This window comes from Acipenser ruthenus, chromosome 25, assembly GCF_902713425.1.
Source record: "Acipenser ruthenus chromosome 25, fAciRut3.2 maternal haplotype, whole genome shotgun sequence".
Taxonomy (NCBI): Eukaryota; Metazoa; Chordata; class Actinopteri; order Acipenseriformes; family Acipenseridae; genus Acipenser; species Acipenser ruthenus.
This window is the reverse complement of record NC_081213.1, coordinates 16,019,004-16,034,923: the sequence shown is the minus strand read 5'-3', so window position 1 is coordinate 16,034,923 and position 15,920 is coordinate 16,019,004. Positions and strand designations below refer to the sequence as shown.

Here is a 15,920-nt window from a genome sequence, read left to right as displayed (position 1 = left end):
CAGCGCAGCCTTTTGTATTTTTCTTCTCTAGTCAGGGCCAAAGTAGAAGTTTACCGGTAACTCGTGGAGTCTGGGTTTTTATGCAGACTTGGTTAAGATAGCGGGTGTTCTGCCCTGTCTTACAGAATTTATACACACTCATAATAGTTAAGCAGGAAAACCTTTTAAAAGTATATAACTGTTGCTACAGGTATGTGTTGTATCTTATCTCTGTTACGTTCCCCAGAAGAAATGTTCTTTCTTTCGGCACTAAACATGTCGGGGTACGTTCTTGGTTAAGGTTGTAAACAGCTTCTTTCTTGTCTAGGGGACCTGCTGACTGTTATATTCTGTGTTTGTCAGGGACATGACAGTAAAACTCCTGTCTTGCGCTCGTATTGATTTTAAATCAAGATGATGTGAAAACATTCTAAATTTGTGGTTTTCTTTGTCCTATTCCTATAAGCACTATTTGTAACTTGTTATTCATACTTTCACAAGGGGTCATCCATTGCCTATCTTGTTTGATTAACAATCACAATCACTCCAGTGTGGCTTTGGCTGTATGTTTGGGGTCATTGTCTTGCTGGAAGATGAATCTTCTCCCTGGTCTCTTGCAGACTTCATCAGCAGGTTTTCCTTCAGGATTTCTCTGTACTTCACTGCATCCATTTTGCCCTCTATCTTCACGAGCTTTTCAGGCCCGCAGAGAAGCATCCCCATAGCATGATGCTGCCACCACCATGCTTCGCGGTAGGGATGGTGTTCTCAGGATGATGTGCGGTGTTAGGCTTGCGCCAAACATAGCGCTTAGCGTTGAGGCCAAAAAGCTCTATTTTGGTCTCATCAGACCATAGAATCTTCTTCCACTTGGTCTCAGAGTTTCCCACATGCCTTCTGGCAAACTCTAGCGGAGATTTGATGTGAGTTTTTTTCAACAATGGCTTTCTTTTTGCCACTCTCCCATAAAGGCCAGTTTTGTGAAGCACCCGGGCTGTTGTTGCCGTATGCACAGTGTCTCCCAGCTCAGCCGTGGAAGACTGTAACTCCTTTAGAGTTGTCATAGGCCTCTTGGTGGCCTCCCTGACTTGTGCCCTTCTCGCCTGGATACTCAGTTTTTGAGGATGGCCTGTTCTAGACAGATTCACAGTTGTGCCATATTCTTTCCATTTCTTAATAATGGACTTTACTGTGCTCCTGGGGATATTCAATGCCTTGGAAATGTTCTTATATCCTACCCCTGATTGGTGATTTTGAAGAACCTTATTCCGGATTTGCTTTGAATGTTCCTTCGTCTTCATGATGTAGTTTTTGTTAGGAAATGTACTAACCAACTCTGGGACCTCCCAGAGACAGGTGTATTTAACCTGTAATCATGTGAAATACCTTAATTGCACGCAAGTGGACTCCATTCAACTAATTATGTGACTTCTAAAGACAATTAGTTGTACCAGAGCTTATTTAGGTGTGTCATAGCAAAGGGGGTGAATACTTATGCAATCAGTTATTTTCTGTTTTATATTTGTAATTTATTTAGAACAATTTATAGATTTTATTTTTCACTTTGACATTATGGACTTTTTTGTGTTGATCTGTGGCAAAAACTCCTAATTAAATCTATTTTGATTCCATGTTGTAACACAATAAAATGTGGAAAAGTCCAAGGGGAGTGAATACTTTTGAGAGCCACTGTATGGAAGACACAATTGCATGATAGCCTCATATAAAGTAATGGGAAAAAATTGAAAAAATCTTCAATGAAAAATATATTTAATATGACTTGTCCTTAAGTCAGTTAGGATTTGAACCCAGTCTGCTAGTTTCAGCTTAAACCACTAGGCTGCACTGCCCCCTCTCTTCGCCCCACTTTGCCATTTTAACCTCCTTATATGTCAGTAGCTACAAAACATCACATGTGGTGGAAAACGCAAGTGAATGGTTACACAAGTGAACGTACTTTGTTAATCGCAAACAATCAAGCTATAAACTGGTAGGCGATTGCTGAAGTTTAAAATTGTTTATGTTTACAAAAAGTATCCTTGGACTACTGTATGGAAAAATGTTATTATTTTTCCTTTGTTTTTAAGAGAAATAATGCTTCTCGGCACAAAGGATCTCTTCAAAGGCGTAGTGTTTGCTTGTGAGCCTGAGACAGTGGCTTGACATAATGCAGCCCCTATTGTAAATGGGGACAGGAGTTGGATTCTGCAATCTCAGTTTGAACAGTCAGCTTTACTTTAAACACTCGGTGAGATGTACTATACTCTGGTGGAGAAAAGTCAGTATGTGTAAAATTGTTATTCCACTTCCATGCAAAGATGAATAAAGCTTATTAACAGGTGAATGATTTCTTCTCATCCACAATTTTTTTAAAACTAAATAGCATCTCCTCCAAATGTAAATTTGACAGCCTTAATAAGATCTTCCGCAATCTAGCTGAAGTCTTGGTTTCTTAAAGAACATGATAACAGCAGTAAAAGGAAAGCCTCCACACACTCCCTAGAAGCTGTAGAACAGCCCTGCCCTGAGGCTGTCTTCACTCAGTTTCCAACTGTGTTCTGGTCTCAGAGTTGGACTTAAATATAAAACAATACAAGAAAGCTTGATGGCCAAAGAACAGGAGTTTATTATTTATACAAAACATGCCCCTGTGGGCCCTACAATGTAATAAGCAGAACCATTTTACAAATTTATATTACAATTAAAATTGTATACATTATAGAAGAATATATAACTTGTACAATAAGAATAAAAGTAAACAGCAGCTGTTTTTCCTGCCTGACGTCACAAATGCTGCCATGACTGTCATTTACTGTCCCGGATGTACCTTATTTGCGCAAAACATCTGCCTGTGGAACAGGAAAACTGTACTGATTAAACTGTACTGCATAAATTAAACCGTACGTACTAAACGCAAAACACCTGCCTGTGGAACAGGAAAACTGTGCGGATTAAACTGTACTGCATAAATTAAACCGTACGTACTAAACGCAAAACACCTGCCTGTGGAACAGGAAAACTGTGCGGATTAAACTGTACTGCATAAATTAAACCGTACGTACTAAACGCAAAACACCTGCCTGTGGAACAGGAAAACTGTACTGATTAAACTGTACTGCATATATTAAACCGTACGTACTAAACGCAAAACACCTGCCTGTGGAACAGGAAAACTGTGCGGATTAAACTGCACTGCATATATTAAACCGTACGTACTAAGCGTAAAACATCTGCCTGTGGAACAGGAAAACTGTATGTATTAAACGGTATAGGCCTTTATGTTACAAACATGTAAAACGAGTAATTCCCCATTAAAACCCCATGTTGCCTGCTCAATACACTGTAAACAGAACTCCGTTCTAACAGGATCCATTATAAGTGGAGTATACCTGTATATATATATATATATATGTTTGATTAATAATGACTGCAAACATCTCAAAAACGCAATGCGGACAATAAAAAAAAAAGCGACTTATATTTTCACTGTACTGTCTCTATACAATAGACAGTATGTCAGCCATATAAGATCAGACACTAATGTCACGCTAATGTAGATGGTTGATCTCACAACTTTCAAGCGGGCTTATAAAGGACCCCAATGATAACATGGCTAGGGGCATGCTTGCATAACTCTATAACTATAAAGTCAGCAACTAAAATGGTCTCTTTGACAGTGCGGCTGCGACGACCTCACAAGACCTAGAGAATCATAGAATCAAACTGTGTGCCGAGTATGAAGCCCATATCTCAAGGCATTATGTCTTTATTATTTGGCTGCCATATTAAACCACATGTCAAGGGATACTGTACAATTTTGTATATCTTTTAATACTAACAATATCACGTCGGCTTCCTGAATAGTTTATAAGATATTATGAGTAGGGCTTCTGATTTTTGCTTTTAACTGATAAAACCTGATAAAATACCCCCGATACAAAAAAAATGAAATCGGTGGATAGCCAATAAACACCGGAAAACACCAGAAAAACTGTGGAAATGGTTAATCAATTCACGTTGACTTTACCCTTTTCCCATTTAAAAAAAAAACTTACTACAAAAATAATAATAAATACATTTCCCTGTGCTGCTGGGCAATGTCCCGCCTTCCTGACTTGTATCTATCATTGATTCGTTCTGAATACTCAACTACTGAGTGACAGCACATTTCTACATTTCTATTGGAGACTCTGCTTGCGAGATTTAAAACGAGATTACAATCAGGATGGAGGCTTGTTAGCGGGATTTAAACCTATATTACAGTTAAGATACGGAGGATTTAAAACAGAATTGTGGCGAAATGTACAAAAATGCCTACAGACAAAAACCCCAGAAGAATGTGCCCGTGACCATAGGGATTTCGTTGTGGAAGACAGCAAAGGAAAGTAGGGACAACTTAAGTGTGCACCTATTGTCGAGTTACTACTGTACATATTTGGATAGAACAAAAAAATGCTCAAGCATTTTGGAAAGTAACCGAAAACACAAATTTCATGCAGTATATCAAAAACGAAAGCCCCGAAAAAAAAAAAAAAAGATTTACATACAATTTGAAAATAGCTAAAAATAAGCACCGAAAAATAAAATGAAGTGCTTATAGTTTTACTTTATTCGTTTATGATAGTGTTTTTAGGTTATGTATAAACATTTAGGGCCCTATTACAGTTACAGTTTACAGCATGGATTACAAATATTTTATCAGTATAAATCTAGCAAGAACAATCATTTAACTGCTTCTTCATGCTTCTACAGTTGCACTTTCTTGCTAGTTTTACACTGTTAAAATTGGCTTTTCATCCCACTTCAGACCAGTATTGTGGTGATTGTCAGTCACTATTCATTAAATTAACCTGCATTAGTTTTAAACATATAGATTCCGGAAACATTGCACGTATTAAAATTACACTCATGTACCTAAAATCAGTACTAGAGAATGAAGAATGCTGTATTATTAAAATATTTCAACCAATTTAATTCAATACAGTATACTTCTCTTCAGGCTAATTTTGAGTTTCAAATACAGTTGTGTCAGACTGGCATTATAACTTGAATGATGATTTTTTTATTTCTGGTGCAGTCTTTACCAGATTTGTAGGTGTGTGTGTGTGTGTGTGTGTGTGTGTGTGTGTGTGTGATTTAGATTCAGTTGAGGTTCTTATCTCTTGCCTGTTGTGATGCCCCGCCCTTGTGCTCTGAAAAGAGAAAGGAGTCTCTCGTTTTCTTTCTCTCTCTCTCTCTCTCTCTCTCTCTCTCCCTCCCTCAGACACAGAGAGGATCAGGTGGCTGTAGCTCCAGCAGCCTCTGAAGGCTAATAGCATTAAGAAGAGGAGGGGTGGTAGACCTAGTCAGCACAGATCCCCCTCCCCAACCAAACATCACAGCTGACTCACAGGAAGTGTTAACATGACCAAGCCTTTCTAAGCATTAGCACGCTGTGGGATCCTTGCTGCATGTGAAAATCAGAAGATAAAGCAGATAGCTGGGGCAGTTGCTTTTCATTAAGATCATGTAGCAGCACTGAGACTGGCTGACTGTCTGACAGGGTGCTGCCTATCAAGGGTTAACACTGCTGTTGCTTTGTCTGAAAGATAATAAAAGTGACAATGGTACAGCGCTTCAGTCTGAGGAGGCAGTTTTCTAAGGTGGGTCTGTGTGTGTGTGTGTGTGTGTGTGTGTCAGTCCTGTGTCAGTTTCTTAACACAAAGGGGAAGTAGATACTTCCTCCCTCTCCCTCTTTCTCTCCCTGTCTTTGTTATTTCCAGACACACCGGTCCAGTCTTGTTGGCAGCTTTCTTTATGATTAGGGCAGGTGGTTTAACTGTACAAGCCTCTCAGGCACTGTGGTTTCCTTGTCCTAATATGATTGTAATTAACTGTACCTGCTGCCTCTCTCTCTAGTGACTGCTGCACAGCAGAAAACGTTTGCGTTTGTATTACAGATAGCAAGCCGGAAGTATTCTTGATTGCCAAATTGTTCCTGAATGAATTGTGTGCATTTTAGTTTTTTTGTTTTTATTTTGCTAAAAGCAGATCCTTACCTAATATAAATATTGGTAGAATTTAAAACAATTCCGAGTGGAATTCAGATTTGACCTTGTTTAAAAAAAAAAAAAAAAAAAAAAAGAATGTCAGCCTTTTGTTTCAACTAATACATGTGAATTCCATCTTAAATCTGATGTCTGTTTTTTCAGTATTACTGATTTTACCAAATAATAAATGCTCCTTTTAAAAGAACTGGTTTGTTCTGTTGTCGGGCTTTGTGAAAAGAACAAAAGAATAAACTAGGTTTGGTACCAGAAGTCAAAGGTTGTAATCCTTGCTGTGTTAAAAGTCCATATGGTGTTTTATATATAAAACAAATACTGAGGTAGTAAAGACAGCCAGTAGTTTGTAGGCATGTGGTTTGTGGTTTTGGTTTGCTGGCTCAGTTTTGCATGTTTTTGCAGCAGTGAGCTATTGTTACCCTTGTGATGCAATGCATAGCTGTGTACCTAGCGATTTAAAGTGTGTATTCTAGTTCCAGCTCAGCAGCATTTGCATGTTGGTATCCCTCAATTGGTTTTCATTATGCAGTATTTCTACAGAGATGACTGAATCTATAAAAATACTATTAAAGGCTATTTAAGTCAGACCAGGTCGGGAAACTAAAGTCAAAAATTGTTTTTGCCCTGGGGTTAGGTGGGTTTACATGGTAGGCTAGCGTTTCCCAACCTTATCTAATGAATAAACACAGTAGAAGGAAGGTGGGACTAGGCATCTTTTCTCAAAAGTTGCACCTTTCTGACATGCTTTGAGTGTGTGCATGACAAGTGATGTGTATTCATTAAAAAAAACCAATAAATCGTTTAGTTCAGCCTTACCTTGTTTACATGCAATACTCTAACAGTGTGTGTTTAATCCCGACATTTGTTGTTATTTTTTATTTACATTTATTTAGTTTTATCTGCCTTTATTGCCTTCATTTTAACAAAAAGAAAGCGTGCTGAGCTTCCTGTTTCATCCAGAGCTTCCACGGAATGTTGAAATAGTGTTGCATTGCTTTGTCAAGGCCGGTCAACTCCCATCAGTCCCAAGCCTAATATTATATTAATAAAAGTCAAGGTTTCTGCAAAATTGACTGCTGGCATAAAACATGCATTGCAGGGATTCTATAGCTACATACGATGAATACAGAAGTGCTATTTAATTCAAGCAATAGTAATAGGTTTGAAGAGAGAATGCTGTTTTTTCAATTAACTGTGAAAAACAAACACTAGCTTTCAAGACATCAAACGTCTCTTCAAGGGTATGTGGCAATCTTAAGAAATAGGTGTTACTGTTTATCTGTCTGATGAATTGTCAGATGCTGTGTGGATCTGTAAATCTTAGTTAATCTAATACACTGTAAAATATCTATCATCAGTATCACCTAGATTTAACACATCAAAAAAACAAAGTTAAAACAAATTATACAATAATACCTTTTACTACTTTTGTTAACAAGCTTAAAATATAGTATAGGTAACCTGTTAATCTATAAAATATTATTGCAAATAATGTAAGGTACAGATTATTGCATTCATCTTAGTTTGGGGCTATACACAAATTTAAAAAAATATATAATTTGTTCTTTTGGTGTGGCATGGGTCACTGTACAGCAATAATGTTATTGTTTCATTTTTAAACTTGCATGTCTGCGTTTGCTTTGTAATGTGGTTGGCAGCTGTGCTTTAAAGCAGGCTCAGTGTGATTTGTATGCATGCAGAACAGAGATCAAAAGAAATCCAATTGTGCAAATGAGTTCTCTACAAGAAACAGATCTGTCATGTTACTGTTACTGTAACTGAACTAACTTTTTAACTGGCATGTCGATGGCAAATATTGCTCGGGTAGTATTTCTACATTCAAGCTAATGTTCTGATCATGGTAAAGACTAAAGGACATATTCATGAAACATAACACAATGATGAAACAGTTGCTGCTGCTGAATCATTCTGTTCCATTCAGTTTGATCTGTTTTGTTTTTCACTGCACTTCCTACTTTAGTTATGTTAGAAACTTGCTTTAAACAAGCCCTTATTTATCATGAGAGCTGGTTTAGAATTGGTGTAGACACTGACATGCCCCCCACCACACACACTTGGCACAATTACAACATAATCTCTTTGGACAATAAGTGCACTGTACAGAGCATGTGGGTAGCTGGAGTCCCATTTTACATTGTCATCAGAACACAGATTTAATCAGTGAATTCCCATTATTCCATTGTTGTAACAGTAGTTTGTAACCCTCTGTAGAATATTATATTGCCGACCCGCCTCAAAAGCCTGTACAGTAGCTCCCAGTTGCTGGGTTAACTGTTTTTTATTGGCACAAGGATTGAATTTATATTGTTAACCATGGAAAACATTGTTATTACTAAAACTAATTGAATTGGTCCCAGAACATTGTCGTTCTGTATCTTAAAGGATCCTATTGATTTCAGCATTGGTAACCTATTCCATACACTCACTTAAGCTTTCACGTTAACAGACAAAAAAAAAAAAAAAAAGTATATTAGTTGCAGTGGAAATGGATAGGAGGATTGAAAAGCATCCATCTGCCTTTAATGCGAAAGACCTCCATGTTTGCACATTCTCAGAACAGGTTCATTATTAACTGGGGGCATTGCCTCAGTAAACAGACCACACAGTGGATGCTTTCTGTAGCCTTGTTTAATTGATAACACCTAACGTGCTGGGCTGTGTTGTGCGGTCCTCATGGAAATAGCTTATCCAGCAACAGATGCGGTCCTGTTTATACATGAAAGGTGCAATAATTCAGTGTGTCCTTAGCAACAAATGAGCCATTAAAAATAATTAGAGCAAATGTCTGTTTATCTTGATGTGGAAATTACTGAACTGTGTCACCTTTTTACACAAATAAGTTGTTTTAGACCAAAAACAGATTATTATATATAGAATTGGATGCCTTTTACTGTTAGTTCTTCTTGTGTTGGTGAAAAGGTGGTTCCTTAAAACTGAAGTGTCATTCAGGTTGCCAGAGATTAAATGCATTACAATCTTAAAAGGAGCTGCCAGTTAACCCAAACTAATACTTCAATACTTCAAGTGCAGTAAAGAAAGCAGGACCAGAGGACACAATTGGGAATGCAATAGATATAGACAGAGGGAAGGAGACACTTCTTCACACAGAGTGCAATAGATAACTGTGATGCAATTTGTATCTGTGGCTGTAGTATAACTACATGACTATAATGGCATGTTTCGCTGTAAAACTCTGAGAGTATGGAATGGGATACCTAGTCATGATGTTGAGAGAGAATCACTTGGATCCTTTAAGACTCAACTTTGGGGCATTTGTGGCACTAGAGAGAGGAGTATAGATTAGTTAGAAATAAGCTTTTTATGTGATGTTTTACTTAAGTGTATGGGGTCCCTTAAAAAAGTTTATAATAGTAAAAGCATTGCAAAGTGTAGTAAAGCATAAGAAAGCCCAGAGAGGTAAAGTAACATGGCAACTGGTTAACGATGTTAAATGAATACAATAACCATGGGAAACCTGCCAGATTATTGTGCAGATTTATTGTGGTAATGGGTACAGGAGCTGTTGCACATCAGTGCCTTACCTGTGAGCTGATGTAGATTTGGTGCTTGAGCCAACACATCCTGCTAGCATCTGATTTAAGGGGCATTGTAAAGCACACTGCATTAATTAATAACGTTTCGGAATATATACAATTCATAATATGCATCACATCATTAACAATGTTGTGCATGTACTTTTCTTATTCATCTTCCAGATGAAGCACTAGTTCTACCCACTGCAGTTAGAAAACCACAAGCTGTTTTTTTAAGTGGTTAAACACTGCTGCTCAAGTGTGAGAAAGTTCAGCCTCTATGCAGAGCAGCATTATCTTCAATCATGTGTTCTATATTTCGCATGCAGCAAAGAGAGCAGTAGTTAGTGCACAGGGCTACCGGTTTAACTAGCCTATGTTAGAGCTCACCATATTGCAGCCCCTGTCATTCACAACACATAAATAAAATGGCTCTAATGTTTAACACTGAAAGCTTAGTAATCAATCTGGCAGGACTCCAGGCAGTTTCCCTGCTAATCTTGATGCCTTTCCTCAGAGGATGTGTCATTCTCAGTCCTGCCTTCTCATTGGTGGAATCAGTGGCTTGATCTTGGGTGCCACAAATCGCTTCCATAAGTGACTTGTCCCCAGCCAACACTTCAGTTAAAAGGCTATGATGCTAACCAAACTGATGGGGGGCATATTTTAATTATTCGCAATGAACCCAAAGCTAATGGGGTCCTAACAGTGAAACCTACTGTAGTTGTGGAAGGATGGGAAAATAATATAAATAAAACTGGTGTAAAAATCACCATGGTGTTTACAGCATGAACAATAACAGCATTTAAATAAATAGTTTTCACAGGCTGACATATTTATGTGTATTTCTACGTGTGGAACAAGAGTCTGGGATGTGATGTCTAGGAAGGAAGTTGCAGTTGGTTGTGCCCTCAGTGCGGCTTTTTGACCTGTGATACTTCCTGTTCTTTGGCACTGCTTGTTCAAATGACTCAAAACCCTGTTTTCACTGTACCGCATTGCACATACCGCTGCAGACATATCTTGTTTCCTGTTGTTTATAAATGCTGTATGACTTGCTCAGTGTCACACAATGAGTCAGTGGCTGAGGTGGGATTTGAACCAGGGACCTCCTGGTTACAAGCCCCTTTCTTTAACCAGGGACCACCTTGTAGGTCACACTTTTAGCATAATTAATTTCTGGGACCATGCACTTCACAAACATTAAACAATTCAACTTTCGGGGAATTTATTTTGTATCACTTGCACTGTAGTTTTGCAGCTTAGCTTTGAAATATAACATTTGAAGTCAATTGATACTTAGACATATAATGGCCTCAAAGTCCCAGACTCCTAAAATCTAACTACTGTGTCAGAGATCTGGAAGTATTGAAATAAGACACTCTAGTTTACTATTCTTTATTAATAAATTACATAAGGGTGATTCAGATTACATCGATCAATTTGTTTGATATTTTTATGATTTTCCTTTAAGTAAATTATTCAGATTTAGTTTCTGCTTTAAATTACTTGCAAGCAAAAGAAAATCATCTGATTTGCCCCACGTTTACAAAGTGAGCTATTGGCTGAGCAGTTCTAACGTCTTCCTTCTTCCCTGCTCCACCTACCAGGACCCTCCGCTCCCCTCGCTGTGTACTTTGAGCATCGCAAGGTTCCTCCGAGCTTCAGACTGCAGGAACATATCCGTTTCCTTCACAGAAATACAGAGTGACTAATAGAATTAGTAACGTATTAGCATGATGTCACTAAATGTATTTAAGGTCATTGACAGCTTCTACTGGTGCTTTGCGCATTAGAATCTGAAAGTTATTTTCATAGAAAGTGCATTCAATCACCATACAAAGAGCTAGTTTTTACCTGTTATTAAAAAAATTAAACATCATGTCAACTTTGACTTCATTTGAGAGACATTTTTTAGACCCATAATTCCTGATGCTGTAGGTTCTACTGGGGTCCTCCTACTGGATTTCACAAGGAGTCCTTTGTTTGGTAGACCCTGCCAGGAGGAACATTGGTTGAGGACAAGTTTGTGCTAATTTTCTCTTAGTTAATTGTGCTGATGTGTACATACTTCTAGGATGGGGTGAGACCAATTAAATTATAGTAGCTTTAATGTTGTTACTGTTTTGACTTCTCCACTGTAATAATATCTGCAGTTTTTTCTATATTGTGGCACCTGTAGAGACAGCCTCAGATTGTTACAGTTCCTCAGTGTTTTAGTATGGGTGCAGGCTTCACTACACGGTCTCTAGGAAAATATACATGCAACAATCAGAGAGCATTAGGAGAAATAGGTATTGAAACTGGATTGGCACAATCAAAAACAAAATTGAATCTGCTCTGTTTATTGCATGAATTGGCTTTTGTCTAAGTCTAAGCTAAGTTGAATTGGGCCCTTTGTTCTCACTGCCAGGTCAATTCCAGTAATTTCCCAGCAGTAACTCATGGGTTAATCACTGCTATTTCTCTTCATATAACTTTGATTACATTTGTAACCTTATGATTTAGCAACATGCTTTTTATCAACTTTCTTACTTAGCAAGCTACTAAAAAAATGCTGAAGTTTTAAAAAAAATGTGGATGCCATCCACAGATACCCACACAACACTAAATCATTGCTAAATAGTGCTTATGGGTTGCACACACAGTACTGCACATGTCCACATAGTGAGCTGCCTGGTCCTGAATGAAGTTTTTTAAGTGTAGTTTAAACTTGTGAGGATTATGCACTCTACACTGAAACCTTTTATTTTCCCATGTTACCAAAACAAACAAAAAAAACGTGTTGTTCTAGAGCTGATCCATGCCCTAATCTGCACCTAAGAAGATCAGCAGCATTGTTATGAAAACAAAGTTGCATAAAAGAAATGCTTAGCTAGATGTGCTTAGTTTGGTTATGCAATTGCCTCTTTTGTAGACAAAGCTTTGGAACATGCTTGATCCCCTTTTGATTTCCTGGTAAGAAAAGAACAGCTTATGAGAGCTAATTCCTAGCATTTCAGTACAGTACTGTGTCACAACATTCCTTTACATTCTCATTCACATGACGTGTCTTTCTTAACCGAATGTGCCATGGCCATGGACACAGCAAAGTAGTCCCCTACCCCTGAACTGCATGTTGTCAGGGGTCACAGCAACCATTATATTACACATTTTAACATAGTAACACAATGTTCTGGCAGTCAGATGCAGTTAGTATGGTCTTTTATATAGCACCTTTAAAAACTACTTTCCATTTACTTTTTAGGACTGCCCAATAATACAACACATACCTGTTTTGAGTCATCTCGAGTTCTTCATTGAGACGTCATGAAACCACTTTATTGTGCAAGTTTCATTCTTTGCTACTTAATGTTACATCTTGCATTCAATGTGTGGTGTGTTTCAGGTCATCTGCATTAATACTGCCTAAGTGACAGAGCTGAACAATGCTGAGTCCACGAGCTGCCTTATCAGCATAAACCGTTATTCATTATTAAACATGAGCCCCAAAGGTCCTTATTGGAGAACTGTGCCTATAAGGACGGTTATAACATACACCGTTTAACACAGCTGATCAGTTATGAAGAATAATATGAAAGTGACAAAGGATATATGCATAAAAGGTGTTTTAGTAATCTTCAACAGCATCTTCTGACATAATTGATCTACTAGTGTTTATGAAATAATGGATTTACATATTAATAGCTCATTTCTAAATGTACTGTCTAAGAAATTGGAAATTTAACAAAAATAATTAAGAGCTAGCTTAACTAGCTATGCTTATTAGAAGGCTAAGGAGGAAGCCGTATGAAGAGAAGGTTTACAGAGGCTGTTCAGCAACTGATCCAAGAAGCTGGAATGTACTTCAGCAATCTGCACAGCCAGACAGAATGCAGGCTGAGCTTTACAAAGGGAAAACAGTGTTTTGGTGCCACCTACTGGATATATTGCCAAATTAAACCTTTTAATGGATACCAATGTACATTCGGTAGATTTAGGTCATCTACTGTTTCATTACAGTGACAGCATTTCATCTGACAGCTCTAATTTAGTATATACTGCTGTGGGGATATGTATATTACTGACATGCTGGGTTGATCAGCATGGCATTTCAAGCCCTCCATTCTTAAGGCAGGAGTAATGTATAAGCTGCAGTTGTACACTTTCCTCTTTCAGTCCGTATTATAATCACCTGATGTCATTATTGGTGACTAATCCTACAGTAGCCCTTTGTTCAGGGTACACAGCCAGGAGCACGTTAGTTATTTATCCAGGCAGTGATGCTCTGCATCTGCTGGACTAATGGAGGTTGTCACAATATTGAACATCATACACTGTAATGCTTTATGGGGTACAAATGCTGGCCTTGTCTGCAGAATAATACTATACTTTTTTTTTTATTTTATTTTATTTTATGGACTAGAAGCATCAAACGTACAGAATACACAGTAATGAACCCGCCAGCAAAAAAAGATATAATTTTTATTCACACAGATTTTTTTTCCTTCTTCCTTTACGAAAGAATGTAGGTCCGAATCATTATTTTTCATTGAGTTAAATATCCTTAATAGGCTTGCCGGTCCTATAGGATCATTAAAACATCTAGAGGTTTCAGATAACTTTCTAAAGGATTATTCTGTTTAATATAATAATCTTAATGGACTGTGGTCCTTCCTGATGTGCGCTCCAGTGTGTCAGGTGTAATCAGCCCAGGTGAACTGAGAGCAAGCACTGGAGCAAAGACCCACCCAAAACAATACATTCAAATAAGATATAACAGATATAGCTGGACAAACTGTGATCAAGGTCAATGTCTAGCATGTCTATTGGGAAGGAATGCCAGCACTGGGCAGTTCAGCATCTCTTGCTTTCAACTTGCGTTTCCTGTGAAAATGTATAGGTGCTTTTTTATCATTTCCAATAAATCACAAGTATAAATAAAATGTATATACTGTAGGTTTGATTTAATTTATTTAAATTATACCATACAATAAATATCTCTCAGGGTCAGAAAAGTGTAATTCAATTAGCCAAAACAAGGAAACAGAAAGGAACACTTTTCTTATAATTTCATTATTCAAAACATTACCCAGACCACAGTCAACCTTGGGGACATGTTTCATCAAATGCTGAAGAATCATAAAGTTGAATGAACCTATCATTAAATAACTCATTGCAAATAGAGCAAATTGTGTTGTATGTATTTTACATGTCACATTCTAGATGACCAGTTGAGCTTGGCACTGCACACAGAATGGCTGCTTTACTCTACAGCTCTGCAGACTGGCATGTTGGGATCACAGAGAGCACAGTCTCTTCCATTGTGCTGGCTAAGCTGCTCCTTTCGTCTCTTGAACTGCCACATTTTATTAATGAGGTACAGTGTGTCTGGAATCTGGTCCCTACTGACCCCCAAGTCTAACTCCAAAATGGAATTTTACTGGGCTCTTCAGAATGATTCATACAGTTGCTTTTGAGATGTCCTGTTCTATCGACAACAAGCACAGCTCCAATGCAGCAAAACAAATAGAAACAAACAGATGCCATTGCCTGCTGGTCTAGCCTTAAGCAGCTGAATCTGTCTTGTGAGTAGCATTCTCTTTTATGAATGTTAATGCATGCTGTAGCTATTTATATACCTTAAGACCATCAGGATATCTATATAAATATTGTGGCAGAGTGTCCTGCCCCTGTTTATTATTATTTGTATTATTTTTTTTTCAAAAAAAACACAAAAAACACTTTTTGAAAAAAAAAAAAAAAAAAAAACGTCCTTTTTCTTTCCTGGTCCGGCTCTTGGAGGCGTTGTTTATCCCACTCTGACACCATACGTGGCAGGCTGGCTTGCAGTGGTGAGGTGTGGTGACGTCACGGACCAGGAAGTAACTGAAACCACAACAATGGATGGGCGGTGAATCTGAATGCAACGGCATTCAGCGTGGATTTATTAAATCAAATAAACAAAACAAAAGATTTAAACAATCAACAAACACAAAACAAAAAGGCACAAGGGCCAAACGAATACACAAGTGCTGTTTAGCAGTCGTTCTTAAATGTCGTTATTTCTGCTCGCTCGCTCTCTCCGCTCCCCGTACTCTCCTCTGTACACTCCCACCTCACAGAACGGACAGCTGCACGTTCTTATACTCTGGCCGAGGGGTTAACTAGTTGTTAATTATCTTATTACCCCTTGGCCAGAGTCTTCACGCGTTTGGTAAGGATGCATGACTGTCAGCTAGTTACATAATCAGTAGCTGATCAGTCGTGCATCCTCATGGGGTTTTTAAATAATAAGAAATACGCAGCTCTGTTATCCGTGCCGCAAACAATAATACAAATAATAATAAATAGGGGCGGGACA

The 15,920-nt window shown here is 38.0% G+C and overlaps 1 protein-coding gene across 2 annotated transcripts in view; it reads left to right on the top strand.

Moving 5' to 3' along the window:
* Positions 1–15,920, top strand: part of LOC131696649 (transmembrane and coiled-coil domains protein 1-like) — a 49,810-nt gene that overhangs the window by 17,514 nt on the left and 16,376 nt on the right. Inside the window, exon 1 of one of the 2 annotated variants that reach the window (XM_058999618.1) lies at positions 5,274–5,621. The exons of the other annotated variant lie outside the window; for it this stretch is intronic. Within the exon in view, the coding sequence (XP_058855601.1) occupies positions 5,583–5,621 (39 nt within the window). The 5' untranslated portion in view covers positions 5,274–5,582. Of the gene's footprint in view, positions 1–5,273; positions 5,622–15,920 lie in introns of those variants that run through there. 2 annotated transcript variants of the gene reach the window in all.